Source organism: Colletotrichum acutatum, assembly GCF_030867785.1.
Source record: "Colletotrichum acutatum strain CBS 112980 chromosome Unknown BDZ83scaffold_20, whole genome shotgun sequence".
Classification (NCBI taxonomy): domain Eukaryota; kingdom Fungi; phylum Ascomycota; class Sordariomycetes; order Glomerellales; family Glomerellaceae; genus Colletotrichum; species Colletotrichum acutatum.
Window position 1 is genome coordinate 421,038 of NW_026849014.1, and position 18,879 is coordinate 439,916.

Consider the following 18,879-nt stretch of genomic DNA (forward strand, 5'->3'; position numbering starts at 1 on the left):
CGTAGAGTAGGTCCTCATTTGCGGGTCTGTCTTTTTCGAGAGCTATTGCAAAAGCAAGTTCGGACTTAGATACAACCCTCACATCAGGGGCAAATATAAAAAACGTGCGGCAGCTTAAGGACAGATTTCAAGAAACTTTGGCAGACAGAAATCATTGTCTAGATTTTCGCCATGTGCTTTCTGAGCTTGCTTTCATTGGTATCAGATGCAACCAGAATGAGAAGGGATTTGGGACTTTTTTATCCTCCTTTACCGCTTGGAGGGAGCGCAGCGAGCCCTCATTACTTTCCATTTACAAAGGCGTCCACGCATTTGATTATCAAGCTTTTGCCCTAGACATGCTAGAAAAGCTTGCACAAAGGTTGTGCTTCTTCAGGCTCTTGGCGAGAATGCAACATAAGTGTTGCACCCGCGGCAGGATTTCTTGGCCTGGTAATATGATTTAATGCACGACAGTTCGACTCTACATAGCATTGCTCAACCCGACGAGCACGACGTTGAGACAACGCTGGGAGCTACCGGACCGCCGACCCGACTCTTAATAGTCAAGGTGAACGATACCGATAAGCCATTCCAGGATCAGAAGGCCCGTGCTCAACAGAAAGAACACACTTACCAAATGCCAAAGGAAGCGGACACCAGTTTGCAAACGTCTGTAGAAAATGTGGACAACGTGTGTCGCAATTTACTCGGCATACTATTCATGGTAAGACGAGCTTGAGCAACTCATCGGGATTAGGTCTTGGACGATCGGACTTTAACGCCAATAGTGAGGGTTTTAGGTGTTCGGAAACTCCACTGACAGCGAGTGAGGCATACCTACGGAGTACATGACGAAGATTGCTCGACATGGAATGGTGTGTCACGGTGTGTGCGCGTTTAAAAATTTGATCTGATAACGGCCAAAATCCGGGGCAGCGTGAGCACGTTCCTTTTGATTCCTTGAATTCTCTCTGTTTTGACTGCCACCTGCGTTCATTCCGAGCTAGAGTTCCGAGCCCTCTCCACCAGTACCCGCCGCGCTTGCCGAATCAAATTCAACCGAGGTCATTTGTGACATCCACTGCAATGCCGAACAACCTGAACTCTCCCACCAGAGACGGATGCACTCTGCGAGTCTGCAGCGGTGCAGCTCCATGGCGCTGTGGGAGCATCGGCCCGCCGCCGGCAGCAACGCCATCTTTCCTTTGCGTCGCACAATCATGAGCCGAAGGAGCTTTACCTGCTCTAACGAGTCCCTTAGGCGATTACCTAGCTACCTAAGAGTAAACCCTGTGACCATCCATGGCATCTATCGGCGTGTGCCGTTCGGTAAAAGCCAGCACTGCAACGGAGCATCCACCTCGGCGCATGAACATGGCTAATTGGGACAACGGCTTTGGGTTCTTCTTGCAGCTGCCAGCTGGACTTTATTTTAGCGTTCCCTGCCCGTCTTTCTGCTTCTTTTTTTCTCTTCTGAACCTCTTCTGAACTAGAGAGAGCGATTTTTGGGGGTGACTTTGTTTTAGTCGGGGTTTCTTACAACACCAAAGCTCCTCCCACTTTCTAGAGGGTCCCCTTCCTGTCTGTCCTTCTTCACAAGCTTGGCCATTGACGTGACGTCGAACAGAGGAGGAACCCACAAACAAGCTCTCTCAGCCCGCTTCCTCTCTTTCTCTCTCTCTCACCTCTCGCCCTCCGATCTTCGGGATAAAGCTTTACCACCGACACCGAGCTCGAAACCAGGACCCTATCTGGGAGCTTGTCTCGCACAAACCTTTGGTCGTCGTGAGACACTTTTTTCTTTTCGGTTCCTTTTACAGTCCTCTTTCCTTTTTCCTCGGACGAGAGAAACCACCAACAGATCGGGTTCCTCGAGACAATAAAGCCCACCCAAAAAAAAAAAAAAAGGACGGCCAACGAGACTCGCTTTCCTCGCCCATCATGTCCACAGAAACAGCCGATCAGGCGCCCGCCGTCTCCGATCTCCCCTCCGGCGACCCCATCCCCGCCGCGCCCGCGCCCCCGACCGCCGCATCACCGGCTTCGATAGCAACCCCGAAAGGCACAGCCAAGAAGCCCACCCTCGGCCAGATCCTCGCCGCGACGCCCTCCAACGTCGACTCCTTCATCGCCCACCTGAACCGCTGCTTCGCCACCCCGTCCGGCATCGACGCCGTCCTCTGCTGCCTCTGCTACACCTCCCGCTTCTCCGCCTCCGTCATCGACTCCCTCAGCGTCTCCGCCCTCCGCCACTCGGCCCGCAAGCTCGTCGCCCTCGCCTTCTCCCTCCCGCCCGACACCACCATTCTTTTGAGCAAAGCGCCGCCCGCGGCTGCGGCGGCCAGCCGCGGCATGCGCGTCGCGGGACACCTGAGGGCGCTGGCGTCGCTTCTGAGCGAGGCGCGCACGATTACGAGGCTGTGGGCGCTGTTGCCTCTGTACCTCTGGCTCCGCCGCCTCATGACGATACCGGCCATCACGGAGGAGGAGAAAGAGAAAGGTACAAAGGACGCGTCTGAGGCGGCGCTGGATAGGGCCCTCTCGTGGCTGCAGGTCGTGGCGTGTCTTATCCTGCAGTCGCTCGAGAGCTCGTCGTATCTTGCGTCCAAGGGGGTGCTGCCGATGACGCCCAAGCAGCAGGGGACCGCGGCGCGGTGGAGCGTGCGGTTCTGGAGCGTGTTTGTGGGCAGCGAGCTCGGCCGGCTGGCGATTGAGAAGCTGCGGCGGCGGGCGGCGATCCGGCGCGGGGAGCTGGAGGTGAGCAGCGGGGAGTACAAAGAGTGGGCGGACGTTTGGGGCAGGACGCTGGCGAGGCAGGCTTCGTGGTTCCCGCTGACGGTGCACTGGAGTATGGATAAGGGGTTCGTGCCGGAGATGGGGATCGGGTTGCTGGGGAGTATCCCTGGTATTGTGCAGATGAGGCAGTTGTGGAAGGAGACTGCGTGAGAGGGGAAAGCAGCTTGCGTGGTTGGACGTGGAGAACTCGAATAAGACTGGAAACGATGAAGAGGTGCATATGAGACAGTTAGACGCACCATGCCGCCACTATCGAGGCAGCTTTCTGGCGAAAGCTCGTGGTATCAGAGTCTGTTGTGACGCGCGCGGGCGATCTGCTCGCTGGTGTCGGGAACGAATTTTTCCATTTCATGTTCATGATATAATAGATGTCAATATATTTCTCAAAATATCAGAATCCCAAGCACAAAACGCTATGCCCTTGTTCCCCCTTCTCCCACCTCTTTTCCCCGAGTATATACGCCAATCTCCTAAGATGAGAACACGCCCATGCTCATATGACTCACATGGGCATCCTCCTAACCTCCTCCATCGTCCAATACTTTCTCATATTCTCCGCCCCCAACGTCTCCACCTCTTGATCAAGGTGCGTCCAGAGCACTTCGCCCCAGCTATCCATCTTCTCCTTCAGGACGCCCAGCTCGAGCTCCGTCTCGCGGTCGCGGCAGGCGCGCAGGTAGGCCTCGAACTTGTCCATGCCGTCGTGGATCTGCTTGTGCTGGCGGAGGAGCTCCGCGCCGCCACCGCGACCGCCGGTGCGGAACTCGGGCATGCGGCGGGCGAGCATGGGGAAGACGTGGGCTTCTTCGATCCCGTGGTGGGCTGTGAGGTGGCGGGTGAATTGCAGGCCCGTATCGAGAAATTGTTTGAGGGACATGTTTTGGGGGCGGCGGCCTGTTGAGGCTGCTGTGTGGAGGAGGGTCCATTGGTGGCGGAAGTGGTTGTGCTGGTTTTGAGGTTAGCTTTTCACACTTTCTCTCTCTCTTTGAGCAGTGTGAGTAGCATCTTGTCCTGTCTCGTTTGCTTTAGGTGTGTCGGGAGGATTGAGGATGGTGAGAGATGTGTGAGGTTTTGAAGGAGTGAAGGGGGCGTGATGAGATTGGGGTGAGTGAGTGAGTGGGCTTCTTACAAAGTAGTTCATCTTTTCTGCCATTTGGTTGTAGACTTTGAACTCGGCCGGAGTCAGAGGTGGTAACTCGGGCTTTGCTGAAATGGTCTCCTCCGTCGACGGTGCTGCCGCCGCCGCCGGCGTGGCTTGTGGTTGTTCGGTCGCGCTGGCAGACATGGTGTTGAAGGTACGGATATTCCGAAGTTCAGAAATTGGGTGTCGAGTTGTTGCGAATGCGCTGCGCGCCGGGAGGGGGTAACGACGGAGTCTGGAGATGAGATGAACTGCGCGGGTACTTTGGGAAAAGATTCTGCTAGCAGGAATTACCACTTTCATGGTATTTGGAGAAAGGGTAGCTCAAAGGAAGTTTCTTTCTCTGATTCATTTCGTGGAGGGGGAGGGGGGACTGTCTCTAGAGGTTTTATCCTGGGATCATGCGCGCGCGCCTGCCCACGCCGCCGCCGCCCCTCCATCCGAGCGATATGCTAAGGCTTGTAGGAATTGCCCGCGGCGGGTAAGCTAAACTGTTTACAGACGGAAGTAGGAAAAGGAGCCCCTGCAAGTACACCGCGCGGCTGATAGTGCTTGGATTTGGGGTTGGTTCGATTGGCCACCACCCCCGCCAGATTCCGTGTTGGAGAGAAATTGGAGACTGGATGCAGGTTGGAAGCCCACTTTGCTCCCAAGAACAAAATCAGATGCCAGCAACTTCACGTTTTCTCTGGAAAAACATCGTGAACTTGACTGAGGGTTAGGAGGGACATCTCATTCACCGCAATCATGACTTCTCGTTTTCCTCAATGTGACCGACCTATGGGTTTGAAGAGATTTCATTTCGGCGTTCGCAGATTGGTTGGCGACCCTCCTTACTCAGCTCTTTGAAAGCGGGAAGCGGAAGCGCGAAGGCGGGCGGCGCTGCGGCAGTCGCCTTTCCCATTCGCGACTCGCTCTTAGACATTGGGAACATTCCCACATTGCTCTCATCTATCCGTGCGACTGCTATCGCGCGCAGGCTCAATTTGTAATGGAAGACATGGACTCGGCATCCGATCTTGTCCGCGCCGCGCCGCTCCGGGCCGGAATCCATCCGGTAGGTCATCCCGCATCCGATAGTGGATCAGGGTCCGGTCTCTCGGCCCGTCCACGGCATCGGCACTCATCACGTGTTCGTTAGGCCATGCGTGCATGCGGGGGCAGATTTGCACTGCACTTTCAACGCTCACCTGCTCTACAGTGTGCTAGACTTTGTCGAAGCAGATGCGTGGTAGCACTGCTTTTACGGCATTGGACGCTTCCGCTGCCTTCAATTGGTCAGTACTGCCTCCTGAAGCTCGGTCGATTCCGCGGGCCCGCGGTCCCCACTATCACAGGCAGCAGCAGGCAACAGCACGACTAGACATGGGCAAAGGGAGAGCGTATGAGCAAACGTGACTTCGTGGACGTCTCGCGTTCTGTCCATCCTCAACCCAGCTGAACTTTACAGTTGAGACGCGTCGCAGCCTAATTTGAACCACAAGAATCCCACGGTCGTCTAGCATTGACCCCTCAATCCATACCTCTTGGCTACCCTGACGGTGATCCTTCCACTGAAGTACAAAAGGTCGAAACTTTTTCCACACTTCTAGATTGAAAACTCGTCTGCAATCCCATCGTTACATCATTCTTACCATCGAGGCCAGGAATTGGATCGAGGTTGTTCTCATCGGCTCACATCAAACTCGATTTCAAGCTACCACCAGGGGGATTGGCAGCAGCTAACATGTCCACCACGCTGACTGTCCGCGAGCGGCTCACCCTCTGCAAGTGGGCCGATAGTCTACCTGGCGACATCACTCCGACCCTCACTCGCGGTGCGGAATGGGTTAAGAGCGAGTTTGGAAAGGATGTCCCCGAAGCCGTCATCCGGACCATCCTAGACCGGTCAGACACGACAGATGACTTCCAGGCCTACGTAAGACTTCCTTGTCCAGCCCCTATCATAGTAGCATAATGGCTGATAGCAGAGAAGAACGACGGCGAGATTGCCCCCTTGATACGCCCGGGTTTCGGCAAAGAATACTGGGAGATGCCTGACGACGATGCCGCGTTCCCCAGCGCCGTACAGGAGTGGAAGGCATCCACCCTGACGTGGGGGGAGATCGCCATCTTGTGGTTCGTTGAGAAGATCACGAATAAGCCTGATTGGCATGTCAAGGTCTTTGATGAGGAGATTGTTGCCAAGTGGAAGCAGGAGGTCATGGCTGTCGAATGGAAGGCTGTGGGTCTCAAGTATGCTTATTTCGACGACGATTTGTTCAAATTTGTAAGTACTAGGCTGTATCTGAGGCGGCTCCTCGTTGCAAATGGGTTACTGAATGGCAATGCAGGCTATCGCTGAGCTTTGCGAAAAGGCCAAGCTGTTCGAAGCTACTGGCCTGATCCCCATCTTCGATGCCTCGTCCGTCGTCATCAAGTCTGACAGCGCCATCACCCCGGAAGTAAAAGAGGAACTCAAACAGGGCGTAGCCGCTCTCGAAGACATCCCCGAAAACGAAAAGGACTGGCATCCCGGCAGCGACGGCAAGGTCCTGGACCTCGTGCACCCTTCCCTCTGGCCACTTGTCTTTGGAAAGTCTCGCATCGTCGCCGATAAGCGCATTCTGCTCAAAGACACGCTGGCGGCCTGCGGCACAGGAGACGTCATCCCCGTTCCGAAGAAGAGGTATCCCGACCACCAATCCTCCGACGACCTATGGTCCACCAAGTACCAGTGGCTCCCGTGCGACATTGACATTGAGGAAGGCAAGCCGAAGATCATGAGCTACATCAACAACCTGCACCCCCAGCACCATGCCGGCCTCTACACCACCATCGAAAGGGTGCTCGAGAAGGCTCTCCCCATGTGGGATCTGATCTACAGGTGGCACGAAGACTACGAGACCCTCCGCATCCCCTGTGAATCAGCCCGGACACAATGCCTGGCAGAGTGCACCCGATGGTGCTGTCCCGAAAACCGCCCAGTAGACCCAGACGAGGCCGAACGTGACGAGGACGGATTCAACGACGATTGGGGCGGGTACAGCGCCGAGGAGCCCAGCCGCGAACTCTGGCGGAGAGACAAGATCTGGTTCGAACGCACCCACCCAATCGAGAAGCCGCCCATCCCCGCGTATAAGCCGATGGGGCTCCAGCCCAAGGACGTCAACCTGACCTCCGGCTTCTTCAACCACGCCGACCGCATCCAAGTCATTGTCAAGCTCGCCAACATCCACCTCACGCCCGAAAAACCAACCTACGACGGCGGGTCCTGGCACATTGAGGGCCAGCTGAACGAGCACATCGCCGCCACGGCGCTCTACTACTACGACAACGAGAACATCACCGACAGCCACCTCGCCTTCCGCACCGTCGCCGACAGGGAGGAGCTCATGGGGGAGCTCAACTACGAGCAGGGCGACTTCCACACCATTGACCGGACACTGGCGATCAACTCCCACGCGGACACGAACCAGCGCCTCGGCAGCGTGCTCACGCGAGAGGACAGGCTGCTCGCGTTCCCCAACGTCTACCAGCACTGCGTTGCGCCGTTTGAGCTCGTCGACAAGACCAAGGCGGGCCACCGCAAGATCCTCGCGCTGTTCTTAGTCGACCCGAGGATTCCGATTATTGGTACGGCGAATGTGCCGCCGCAGCAGAGGGGGTGGTGGAGGGAGGGCGCGGCGCCAGGGGACCGATTGGGGACGTTGCCGCCCGAGGTTACGGATATGGTGTTTGATAATATGGATTTCCCGATTGGGATGGAGGAGGCCAAGAGGATACGGGCTGATTTGATGGAGGAGAGGACGGCGATTGCTGAGCAGGGGATGGGGGTGATGACGACTATGGAGTGGAACTTTTGTGAGCACTGAGTCTGGCGAACGGGCCCCGCGTGGTTTTCGTATCGAAGGAAGGGACCGCTCAGTCGTCATGGCGGTGAAGGGAGAGGAACTTGGAAGCTGTGTTGAGGCGTTGCTTGACCGGCCTGAAAGTTGACACCAAATATGTCAATAGCTGTGCAAATCGTGTCACCCCAGCCTCAGCTCCTGACTGCGGTTGTGGTCCGATTGGACAACCTGACGGCATCCTGCGCTCCCGCATTAAGACATGTGGGTTGTGTCTCATGTCGTCTGCCAATACGTTAGCTGCTCGTGAAACATCGAGAGTTGATACCAGGGCACAAGAGCTTACTCACAAGGATCTTCTCATTCATGAGTACGCGTTGCTTGTTAGAAAATATGGTATAAATCTTGTCCCTTAACAAAGTTGCCTCGATACTCACCTCTCACTGGCACATATTCTGGTGTCCTTCATGTTGGCCACTGAAACCATCTACTCCTAAACGCAGCACCTCATCGACCTCACTTCATCATGCTTTACTATCTCATCGACAGCTTTAAGTCCAACAAGGACGCCAGACCTAGCCCCGAGCCACTAAACCACCAAGAGGCCTCAACCTCTGAGAAATGGCTCGTCCACAAAATCCACCAAGCAACAACCACCACTCCCGCCCTCAACCAGAAGACCGCAAACACCACCGTCGTCGACGACCTCAACCCAAGCCTTACCAACCTCCGCACCGTCGTCCAAAACGACCCCCACCTTGCCACTTTAGCAGACCAAATGTTCACCCAAGCCGCGGCCCTCCAGCCCCGCGACCCGACAGAGCAACCCGCCATCCAGTCCTTCCGCCAGTTCCTGCAGGTCGTCAACGTCATCATGCGCTCCGGGCCGCAGTTCTTCGACAGGCCGGGTAACGAGGACGCCATGGGATTCGTGGCGGCGCCGATTAACGCCCTATTGAATTATCCCATGGGTACGGCGGCTGGGTACGAGTTCTTTCGGAGGCGAGAGGTGAACGAGGCGATGGGGGAGGTGTTGAGCGCTTGGGGTAGGTTTCTTGCTTCGAGGGAGTCGAGGGGGTGTTTGAGAGCGTGGGTGTCTGCTTCTGGCCAGGTTGTGATGGCGGAGAGGGCGGATGGAAGGTTGGAAGGTGGTGGGTTGGGGTTTAAGGAGTTATTTGTTTGTCCTGATCCTGAGGATACGGAGACTCTTGGGTATAAATCGTGGGATTCGTTCTTTGTGAGGCGGTTTCGGGAGGGCGTACGGCCTGTGGAGTTCCCCGATGACAAGGACCGCGATGATGAGAAGAGGCTGTGGGTTGCGGGCAGTAGTAGCACCCTTGGCATTCGAGTCGACGACAACACCTCGGTCATCGTCAACGCGTGCGAGTCGGCGCCGCTGCAAGTCGTATCCAACGTCGCCCTGGGCGCCGACGTCACGCTGAAGGGCCAACCGTACTCCCTCACCGACATGCTCAACAACAACCCGCTCGCGCCGCAGTTCGTCGGCGGGACGATCTACCAGGCCTATCTGAGTGCCTTCAGCTACCACCGCTGGCACGCGCCCGTGAGCGGGCGGATCGTCGAGGTGGAGATGATTCTGGGTACATACTTCAGCGTGAACCGGTACCAGGGCATAGCTGTGTGTGGGAACGACAATGATGATACAGATGGTCCGGATCCGCAGGCGCCGTGTAGGTCGCAGGCGTATACTGCTTCGGTGGCGACGCGGGCGGTGGTGTATATACAGGCGCGGAACCCGAGGATCGGGTTGATGGCGATTGTGTTTGTGGGTATGACGGAGGTGTCTAGCTGCGAGGTGACTGTAAGGGCTGGGGAGGAGGTTGTGAAGGGGCAGGAGATTGGGATGTTTCATTTCGGGGGTAGTTCGCATTGTCTGGTGTTCCGACCGGGTGTTCAACTGAGGTTTGCTAAGAACCGGTTCCCTGCGGGCCTTGAAGGGAATAACAGGGTGAATAGTGCGCTCGCTGTGGTTGAGTGAGAGCGAATGCTGGCGCGATTCTATATGCATAAGTTCGAGACAAGAACGAGTCCATGATGTCTAGTCTCTGGCCCAGCATTGCTTTGAAATATCCCCCGGATGTAAAGGTAAGTATTTGATCAAATAGGCCGAAGAGAAGTACTGCCCTAAAAATATCTCGCAACTAGTACGCATGATCGAAATCTTCCGTTGTGTTGCTCCAGAGGTCAATCAATTACACGACAAGACCTCAACGAACATACAATTTGCTACTCCTTGCCTCGTCCGTGAGCCAGAATTCAGCCGGCGACGCCGAGTCTCCAAGTTTCATCAGCATTTCCCCTTCCATCCATCCCTGGACGAAGCAGGTGCCACCAAACCTGTACACAGTCTCCCCATCTACACTGTCAACCTCTTGCAGCAATACTGGCACAGAGCACGTTGCTATCACAGCCAAAAGCCACGGCTTGTCGAAAGTCTTTTCGGAGATGTAAGAAGGCAGGAGGGCCATGTACCCCTTTTTCGTGATACAGAGCGTCCTTCCTCGGAGCACCGACTGTACAATATCAAACCACGGACGCCCTTCATAGCTGTAAGGCGCCCCCTGCGTCGGGATATGGCGCGACTTTGCAGTAATGCAGTCGTAGTTATGCCACGCGTTCTGATCCTTGGTCTTATTGAAGCGAGCACCGAGGGCTTCCAGCTTTTCCGGGTTCCGGTCGCGCCGTTCCCAGGCCGAGGTTACGTCGCCGTGGAACATGGCGATGGCCGCTTGTAGAGGATCATCGTACGGGTTGGCTTCGCGGTCTTTATAGATATTTGGTATGGCTGCTGTCCACTCTTGGAACTTGTAGAAGGCGTCTGGGTCGGGTGGCTGAAATATGTGTCCTGAGGGCATCTCCCCTGAGTCTTTGATGATATCATCAATCTCGTCTAGGATAACGCCGCGACAGTTGATAATGCCCTTGTTAAAGCTGAAGAATTCTTCAAAGTCGCGAAGCTGTCCAACTCCTCCGTCAGCGGAGTACAGCTCGCCGTCCAAGTCGTCCATCAGCATCATACGCCTCATGGGGATCCTCTCTCGACGGACGAGGCAGCTCGTGGCTGCCGGGACGGTCCAATCGGGACACCATGACGGCACGAGACTGTAGAACTTATCGACGTTATGCCATGGCTCAGAGGCGGCGATGATATCGAGACTTCCGTGCTGTCTTGACCAAGCTGTTGCGAAGTCAATAAAGACTTGTTGGCGGCTTTGGTTATAATCCAGCTTGAAGTCGAGTCCCTTCTTATCCCGTGCCAAGTTCCACAGAGCGAATATCTTGTCTCTGCCGTCGGTTGCCTGGAAGTCTCGTGTGAGAATGGCGGCCTCAAGAAAGCCAGGGCTGTCCTTCCTGACGGTGGGTGAGAAGAACGAGGAGTACAGCTTTCCTCCGGCCATCAGGTGCCTAAAGTAGAAGAGTTTGCGAATGAAGATGAGCTCGTCGTACGATAGACCAAACTGACCCAGCTGCGGGTCTGCGGCCGTCATCTGCGTTCTGAGAACGGGGTTGAAGGCTATCATGGCTTGCAAGTTGTACGCGGCGGCATCGAGGGATCCGAACCCGACGGCTTTCCGGTTGCCGACTATCACCGCGGGATCTGACGAGGTAGCGACTTCTTGAACGACCCAGACTCGTCTCAAGTACGGACGGCACATGAACTTGTACAAAGCCGCACAGCGCGCAGGATAGACATCCGGACCAATCTTGTTCCCCTCTTTCCCGATATCGTACTCCCCCTTCTTATTCATCTCAACCTTGAGCTGGTCCATCGGCTTAACAAGTCCAGCGCCATATCGGTCTCATCGCTGTGCTCGCCAACGTAGCAGATGACTTGGGATGCGCGGTCATAGATGTCAAACATGCGTGCAACCTGTCTAGTCCGCTCGGCAACGTTTAGTTGGTCGATGCACAAGGCATCGATCCAGATGGGCATTGCCACTTTCTTGCTCCGTATGGTACGCAAAGCCTGCTCTAGGTTCCGCCGGACCTGCATCTTCTGATCGTTAACGACGATCTCGACCGTATCCCCGGGGTTGCCCCAGGTGTACGACAAGGCGTGGTAGCGCACTTCGCACACCATCGGGCAATGGGCCAGATGGGCGATGACTGGTGCTTCGCGGTCCTCTGAAGGTGTCACGACGAGAATACGGATCTCGCCGACAAGCATATCGAGCGGCACGTAGTCGTGGTTCGTAACGGGCGCATCGTTGGATGGGCTTTTCCCTAGCTTAATTGGATAAATCTTTGGCAAGGTGAACTGGAAGGATGGTTTCGATTCATCGTCAATGTAGTGCCAGGCCTTATTCCATTCTCGATACTTTGACTGCGTTCTCCTTTCCACCATGCCCCTTTCCAGCAGCTCGGTGACGACCTCGGTCATGCTCACGACCTGAGTTGCCCTTGCGTACATTGAGTCGAGGAACTCACGGGTCCAGTACCCCTTCTGATCTTCTGCCGAGGAGAATTCTTCGAGGCAGATGTGCCGGATCCATAATGTCACGGGCAGGCGGTGACCGCGAAAGTATCTGAGAAAAACCTCGACCGCGGCTGGTACAACGAGCCCCTTGCCATCGATCTCGATCGCATCCTGTATTAGACGATAGCCTCTACTGTCTCTGATAGCGATGAAAGATCCGGCCTTGGCGAGTGGGCGTATTTCTATGCTGCATCTGACATGGTTCTCTGGATCGCTCTTGTCGCCGGGGCATGGATGGAGGACGAGAAAGCGCTGCTCTTGTGCATCACGGTCGATGGGCGTGTATTCGTATGCGGGTACGTCTAGTTCCCAGCAATCTTCTAGCTCCTTGCGCAATGTGTTCCCTGGGTATTTCATAGCAGTTTGGACTGTTGATCAATGAAGTCTCCAATATTCCGTAATTCCATGCGCTATGCACCAAGATTGGATGCGACTTCTAACATACGTATACCGGATGTTAAGAGCCTTGCGGGCGGATTTAAGATCAAGCCTGGCATTTTCACTGTTAGGCATCAGAATTCGCCTGACTGAGTTCCTTAAACGAAGGAAGTGGCAACTTCTATTCGTAGAAACCCAATGGCTATGCATAAGCGCTACTGCATAGTATTCCGGATCCATCCAATGAGCCACGATGCAGAAGCTGTAGGTAGTACGCACTACCAATTGTAAGCATCCGGCACAAAACTCAAAAACTCCATTAAGATAGTAGCCTAGTCTAAAATAGTTTATTCCAGTGCGCGGTACGCAATTATACAGATTGCCGAATGCCTCGGAATTTCAAAGTGAATCTCAGTCACAAGACTGTGTAATGATCGTTCTTGCTCAACACAATGCGCACTCGGTTCGATTGCAGAATTGGGCACCATCACATTAGAGCTATGGAATCGCTGCTGCCATGAACGGTGAATTCCTAGAAACTGCGAGGAAATCAGCTATTGGCATCGAGAAAACTAATATATGAATTGAGTTGAGGTCCGGACTTCCGAAATGAGAGATGGAATTGTTGGGCAGCAGGACCACAAATAACACTTTGTAACGATTGTGCCAAGCAGCAATCGAAGTGCTGGCGTCTGTTGAAAGCCTAAGTGCGCCTTGAATAATGAGTAGACGTACAAATTTCGTATGGATGATCAGTCAGTGGTTCATCTGAAAGCCCAGAGTTGCAGTTTGCCTGAACTCAACTGAAGTCGAACTGTCATGTTTGGAGAAACAAACTGACCAGTTGATATTCAAGGGACAAGATTCAGTACGTATCTGGGATTTCTAGTTTTGGACGGAATTCTAACGTCGTAAGGCATACCTGGCAGCAAGTTCTGCGAAATGCGCTTCAAGCCCCAGAGAATAGACATTATAACAAGGTTCAAGGTTCCACAGCTATTTGACCAGGGCTGCAGCTATTGCCGCAACGTTTCTCACCCTGGCGAAAGTTTTCCCGTCGTTGTGCTGGTATCATGACTTGCGTGCACATGAATCGCCGAAAACATCACTGATTCTCGGACTTATCAATCTTGGAAAAGATGGGGCTTGGTTGATATTTTATTTTATCTGTATTTCTAATTGAGGCCGAGATTTACTGAGCTTTACTGTTGCACACCCCCTACTCATCAAAGATGGTGGCGACAACAGCACCAGTGAGAGTGACCTGAGCAACCTTGCCACCCTCAGCCTCGGTGATGATCTTACCCGAGACGAGGTCGCGCTTCCAGATGACAACGGTGCGGTTGTTCTGATGACCGACGGCGATGAGGTCGCCGGCCTTGTTGATGGAGAACTGGCGGGGAGACCAGCCGCCGGAGGGGGCAAGCTGCACCAACTCGAGGGACCCGTCGTCCTTGATGGCGAAGGTGGACATTGTGTCCGAGGGGCCGGAGCCAAGGACGGGAGAGTCGCGGAACGAGACATCGCGGTTGGAGACGATGATGAACTTTTGGTCGGGCTGGATGAATTGTCAGTCAAAGAGTTCTACAAACACGATCATTACCAATCCGGATGTAGAATGCGCCCGCTGGCCCTAATTTGGGAGATGCATGAGGCCGTGGGGGCCGACCAGGATTGAAATAAAGCCTAGAGAAAGATCTGCCACAGTGCAGGGGGTGGGTTTTTCGCAAAGAACGAAATAGGAAATGGAGACCCAGAACAGAAAAAAAGAACTCAAACTCACAGTGATGGCAATCTCGCTTGTCGGGGCCTTGGTGGCAGGGTAGTCAGCGTTGACGGAGGGGATGGACGAGATCTTGGTGAAGGCGAGGCCGGTCTCCTTGTACTCGACCTTGTATGAGTAAATGTTTTGGTCGAGCTCGCCGTTGAAGAAGAAGACAACGTCGCCATTGGCCATGGTCTTGAAGACGCCATGGCGGGGCCCGACGCCGGGGCCGGTGACGAGGCCGTCGACCTCCTTGATCGGGGCGACGCTGTTGGGGTCCTTAGTGTAGACGCGGACCCGGTCGCCGCCGAGGTCAGCGAGGAGAACATATTGGTTCTTGGGGTCGATGATGACGTGGTGAAGGTAGCTGAGGTCCTGACGGGCGGTCACCGGGCCGGGCTTCTCGAGGGTTGGGTAGAACTCTTGGAGCGGCGCGGTGCCGGGGAGAGCTCCTTTCTCGCCCAGGGCGATGACGGAAACTGCGCTCTTATTGCTAGTTGAGACATAGTGTCAGCTTAAAACATAACTTTTGTTTAATGTCTTTAAGGTACAGATTAAGTTGTAGGTCATAGTCCGAAGAACCGGTGGGAGTCAAAGTCCGAATAGCCGGTGGGAGGCCTTGCGGAAGTTTTCCCAGCGACGCTTAACTATCCCACCGGAAGCGCCAAAACAAACGACACACGGACACAACACAGCAGTGCTTAATTCGACGTTGGGAATCCAGGACTTACTATGAAGCAGTAACATAACCGCGAGCACCAGACTCAGTGGTGACAATCTCGCCAGCAACACCGCTGGCGGGCGCCGGGATGCGAGCGATGCGGGTCAGGGCGCCTCCATCCCCGATGGAGAAGGAGTTTAGTGAGCCGTTGGGAACCGAGTTGGAGCCCCGGTCGAGGCAGTAGAGGATCCGGTTGGCCGAGTCCAGGGTGAGCCAGGCTGGGTTCACCTCGCAGTCTGCCGACTTGGAGGCGACGGATAAGCTCGCGTTGGCGCCGGTAGTGAGGGAGAGGGTCGTGACATTTCCGCCCGAGTCGGCCGCGTAGAGGGTGACGGCGTTGCAGGAGGCCGCTAGAAAGGCGGAACCTGCCAAGAGGCTCTTCATGGGTGAGGTGCGCATTGCGGATGAATTAGAAGCCGATTGTGTAAGCGGAAAAAGGCTCAATATGGAAGAAAGAATGCGCTCAAGTGAGTGAATGGGAAAGGATGAGTAAATGAGTGGATTGTGGTGTAATGAGCGAATGTGGTGAGGTAGAAAACAGGCAGGTCAATTGCAACCGAGGGGTGGGTAAATGGCGATTTAACTGCAAACCAGGTTGGCGATGTGAAGGATGAGAATGAGTGGATTCGGACTCTTTTAGTCCAAGTCTTTGTTCTGAAAAGAGCGATTGCTTCCTAGTCTGCCAAGTCTTCGCAATAGAACTCCCGCATCCAGGATCGTGAACTTGAGGGAATTCGAAACCTGTTAATATACAAACCAAAAAGGTAAAGAATGCAATCGGATGGCTCCGAGCTTCAGAGTCGCAATTGCAAAGCCCGACTTTCCAACTGGAACTGCCAAGACTCTTCTTCCCAAGGTGCCGGTATTCACGGAGATTTCAGGGGCCCTCCAGTTTTTGCCTGTAGTTCCTCAGTTCTTCTGACTCGCTTTTCGAAGGTTTTTTAACAAGACGCCTCATCGCCAAGACCAAGCAGTGTGGTGATTGCTATAACGGTCAAGAGCTAAACTCCGCGTGTACTCCCCAAGGTGGTAAGGGTCAAAACTCCGCGAGTGTGTGGGGGCCAACAGTTGGCGTTCACCATTCCCCTTGGTGTCGACTATTGCCGCTGCTACACGCTACGCCTGCTGTGCCTGATCTGAAGAATATCTGGCGCCTTTTTGCGCCCCAAGGACAAAACCTTAAAGAACGGGCGCCGGGGTGGTCGGTAGTGCCGAAAAGGGGGACGGGCTCCGGTTCCAGAATGACGGCGACATAGAGAAGACGCTTGGGAGCTAGGTTTGGCCTGCTTCATGGGGTGAATCACCCGGGCAAGGTTCTACGCTTTGAGTAGGTCAAGAGGCTGAGCGGTCAGCGCCAAGACCTAATACAGAACCAGATTGATTGACATGATTAAACAAGGCGTGATTGATACTTCTCCCTGGCTTTGGAGTGTCAATGAATGGGCCGTGGAGTCGCTGACAGTGGAACTACGCTAAGTCAGGGAGGGGACAGACGCCAAGATCGGGTAGCACCGTGGCCCTGGCTTGAAGAGGTATTTGACTTTTGAGACGGATATCGAGTGTAAGGCGACGGCCGAGCATCCGAGACCGATCTCCATTTCCCAAGGTGTCTCTACGAGAATATCCGTATGAGTCTTTAGAGGGAGACCCTCAATGGGATGGTCCCGTATATCCCGCGCTAAGTATAAGACGAACCCGTGTACAGGCTCGGATACTGATTACAGACTTGCGTTTTTAAGCCTCACAGCTCAAGTCTTCAAGATCTCTATCTTTTGATCCTTACATTCGTTTCTTTATTACCAGGCTGTATAGACCTGTACATACTACAGCTATGGATTCCACATTCTCTCTTAGACGCTTAGCCGTCGCTACACTCCTTTGTGCTTCTCCCGCCCTCGTCAGCGCGCAGGCCGAGAACAAGGCCGCCGCTCTTCAGTCTTGCTTGACGACCGCCGGTGTCCGCAACGTCATCAGCACCGATGCCACCTGGGCCGATGAGACCACCGGCTTCCAGAAGCGCATCAAGGTCGACCCGGCCGCCATCTCCTTCCCGGAGAACAAGGACCAAGTCGCCCTGTCTCTTGACTGCGCCCGAAATGCTTCCACTTCGGCGTCTCCCCTCGGCGCCGCCCACTCCTTCCAGGCCTACGGCTTCGGAAACCCGGGCAGTCTGGTGATTAGCATGGCCGCTTTTAACTCCGTCTCCTTTGACGCTGCCACCAACCGCCTCACCTACGGCGGTGGTACTCACGTTGGCCCCGTCCTCAAGGACCTCTGGGACAACCACGGCCGTCACTTCCCCCATGTCCGCGGTGCTCACGTCGGTCTCGCGGGCTCCAGCATCGGTGGCGGCTACGGCTCTTCTTCTCGCCACCTTGGTACTCCCATGGACAACCTCGAGTCCGTCGAGTACATGCTGTACAACGGCACCATCGTCAACGCCGCTAAGGGTTCTGACCTCTTCTGGGCTGCTCAGGGTGCCGGTGCCTCCTACGGCGTCCTCCTTTCTGTGACCACCAACACCCACAAGCCCCTTTTCGACACCGCCGTCAACTTCACCATTAACGGCGGCCAGCTTGACTCCACGGCCGCTGCCAAGGCCGTCATCGCCATCCAGGACTTCTCTCTCTCCAAGGACTGCCCCGATGAACTCGCACTCCGCTGGTCCCTCAGCGGCCCCCCTTACACCGGCACCGGCTACTTCTACGGCAACCCCGCCGACTTTGACACTGTTATCGCGCCCCTCATCACCGCTCTCAAGGCCATCGGCGCCAACGGCACCGTCGCGAAGACCGAGCTCCCCTTCTGGGACATGGAGGTCGCCGTCGCCGGCGCCGGCATGAACCAGCCCAACGGCGGTACCCTCGGCGGCCGCTCCTTCTACACTCAGGCTCTAACTATCACCACCGACCACCCCCTGACCGAGGCCCAGGCCAAGACCCTCTACGAGAGCACCACCATCGCCTTCAACCGCACCGACCTCCGCAAGTCCGGATTCCTCGACCTCTGGGGCGGTGTCTCTCGCGACATCGCCGATGCCGACACCGCCTACGCCCACGGCAAGAACCTCTGGCTCATCCGCTGGGAGGCCAACTCCGTTGATGCTACCTCCTACCCGGCCGACGGCACCACCTACATGAAGGGACTCATCAAGCCTTTCGAGGATGCTCTCGTTGCTGGTGGTGCTTCCCTCCGCGGCTTCGTCAACTACGCTGATACCGAGCTCTCCGAGGCCGAGTGGAGCTCCCGTCTCTACGGCTCCAACTTTGACCGTCTTAAGCAGCTTAAGACTGTCTACGACCCCGAGGGTGTCTTTGTCAACCACAAGCAGGCTATTCCCCTTCCTTGAGCGGTGGCAGTGAACTTTTCATGATTGTTGGATATACTTTACTTGGGAATGGCAGGGACAAAAATTGACAGGATACCATTGGTTTCGACCAAATCACCAAAGCTTTGATTTCACTTTTCCATCGTCTTCCAGAATAAGTGCCCACAATTGCTTCCAGTGATGAGTTTTCAATTGTAAGCATACGATGTCCACGTAACGACTGGAATTTTGTTCGAGGTCCCTACCTTCCTTTCTATTATTCGCATACTTGTTAGCGATGAAGTTTCAAAAACTCTCCGTCCAAGGTGTCCATGCTCCTCAATATGAGTCGCGTCTCACGCGCAGCTTGCTGTGTGCGGAGAAGAGCATGATGCTTCTCCAAGTTCTCCCCTCAATTCTTGCGGGGTAAAATCCACAGTCCATAAAAACACACAAGTGGAGTT

The 18,879-nt window shown here is 54.9% G+C and overlaps 7 protein-coding genes across 7 annotated transcripts; 4 read left to right on the forward strand and 3 right to left on the reverse strand.

The window, feature by feature from the left end:
* Window positions 1-1,923: 1,923 nt before the first annotated feature.
* On the forward strand, window positions 1,924-2,928 carry BDZ83DRAFT_717433 (uncharacterized protein; the record flags this gene model as incomplete). The annotated part of the gene is made up of 1 exon (XM_060511948.1): window positions 1,924-2,928. The coding sequence occupies one exon, from the start codon at window positions 1,924-1,926 to the stop codon at window positions 2,926-2,928; it is 1,005 nt and encodes a 334-aa protein (XP_060368114.1).
* Window positions 2,929-3,280: 352 nt separating this feature from the next.
* Window positions 3,281-4,063, reverse strand: BDZ83DRAFT_571451 (uncharacterized protein; the record flags this gene model as incomplete). Its single annotated transcript, XM_060504411.1, has 2 exons — window positions 3,281-3,724; window positions 3,908-4,063. The coding sequence occupies 2 exons, from the start codon at window positions 4,061-4,063 to the stop codon at window positions 3,281-3,283; spliced, it is 600 nt and encodes a 199-aa protein (XP_060368115.1).
* A 1,582-nt stretch (window positions 4,064-5,645) lies between these two features.
* Window positions 5,646-7,773, forward strand: BDZ83DRAFT_571329 (uncharacterized protein; the record flags this gene model as incomplete). The annotated part of the gene is made up of 3 exons (XM_060504398.1): window positions 5,646-5,837; window positions 5,895-6,188; window positions 6,253-7,773. The coding sequence occupies 3 exons, from the start codon at window positions 5,646-5,648 to the stop codon at window positions 7,771-7,773; spliced, it is 2,007 nt and encodes a 668-aa protein (XP_060368116.1).
* A 499-nt stretch (window positions 7,774-8,272) lies between these two features.
* Window positions 8,273-9,745, forward strand: BDZ83DRAFT_571407 (phosphatidylserine decarboxylase-domain-containing protein; the record flags this gene model as incomplete). The annotated part of the gene is made up of 1 exon (XM_060504405.1): window positions 8,273-9,745. One exon carries the CDS (start codon window positions 8,273-8,275, stop codon window positions 9,743-9,745), a length of 1,473 nt encoding a protein of 490 aa, XP_060368117.1.
* A 229-nt stretch (window positions 9,746-9,974) lies between these two features.
* Window positions 9,975-13,593, reverse strand: BDZ83DRAFT_649163 (heterokaryon incompatibility protein-domain-containing protein; the record flags this gene model as incomplete). The annotated part of the gene is made up of 3 exons (XM_060510245.1): window positions 9,975-11,403; window positions 11,523-12,612; window positions 13,545-13,593. The coding sequence occupies 3 exons, from the start codon at window positions 13,591-13,593 to the stop codon at window positions 9,975-9,977; spliced, it is 2,568 nt and encodes an 855-aa protein (XP_060368118.1).
* Window positions 13,594-13,684: 91 nt separating this feature from the next.
* BDZ83DRAFT_739139 (Lactonase, 7-bladed beta-propeller-domain-containing protein) lies at window positions 13,685-15,980 on the reverse strand. Its single transcript, XM_060513036.1, has 3 exons — window positions 15,119-15,980; window positions 14,406-14,880; window positions 13,685-14,180 (listed from the first exon to the last, which is right to left on the reverse strand). The coding sequence occupies exons 1-3, from the start codon at window positions 15,505-15,507 to the stop codon at window positions 13,842-13,844; spliced, it is 1,203 nt and encodes a 400-aa protein (XP_060368119.1). The 5' UTR covers window positions 15,508-15,980; the 3' UTR covers window positions 13,685-13,841.
* Window positions 15,981-16,809: 829 nt separating this feature from the next.
* BDZ83DRAFT_611033 (uncharacterized protein) lies at window positions 16,810-18,804 on the forward strand. The gene has a single exon (XM_060507635.1). It carries the CDS (start codon window positions 16,940-16,942, stop codon window positions 18,455-18,457), a length of 1,518 nt encoding a protein of 505 aa, XP_060368120.1. The 5' UTR covers window positions 16,810-16,939; the 3' UTR covers window positions 18,458-18,804.
* The last annotated feature ends 75 nt before the right edge of the window (window positions 18,805-18,879 follow it).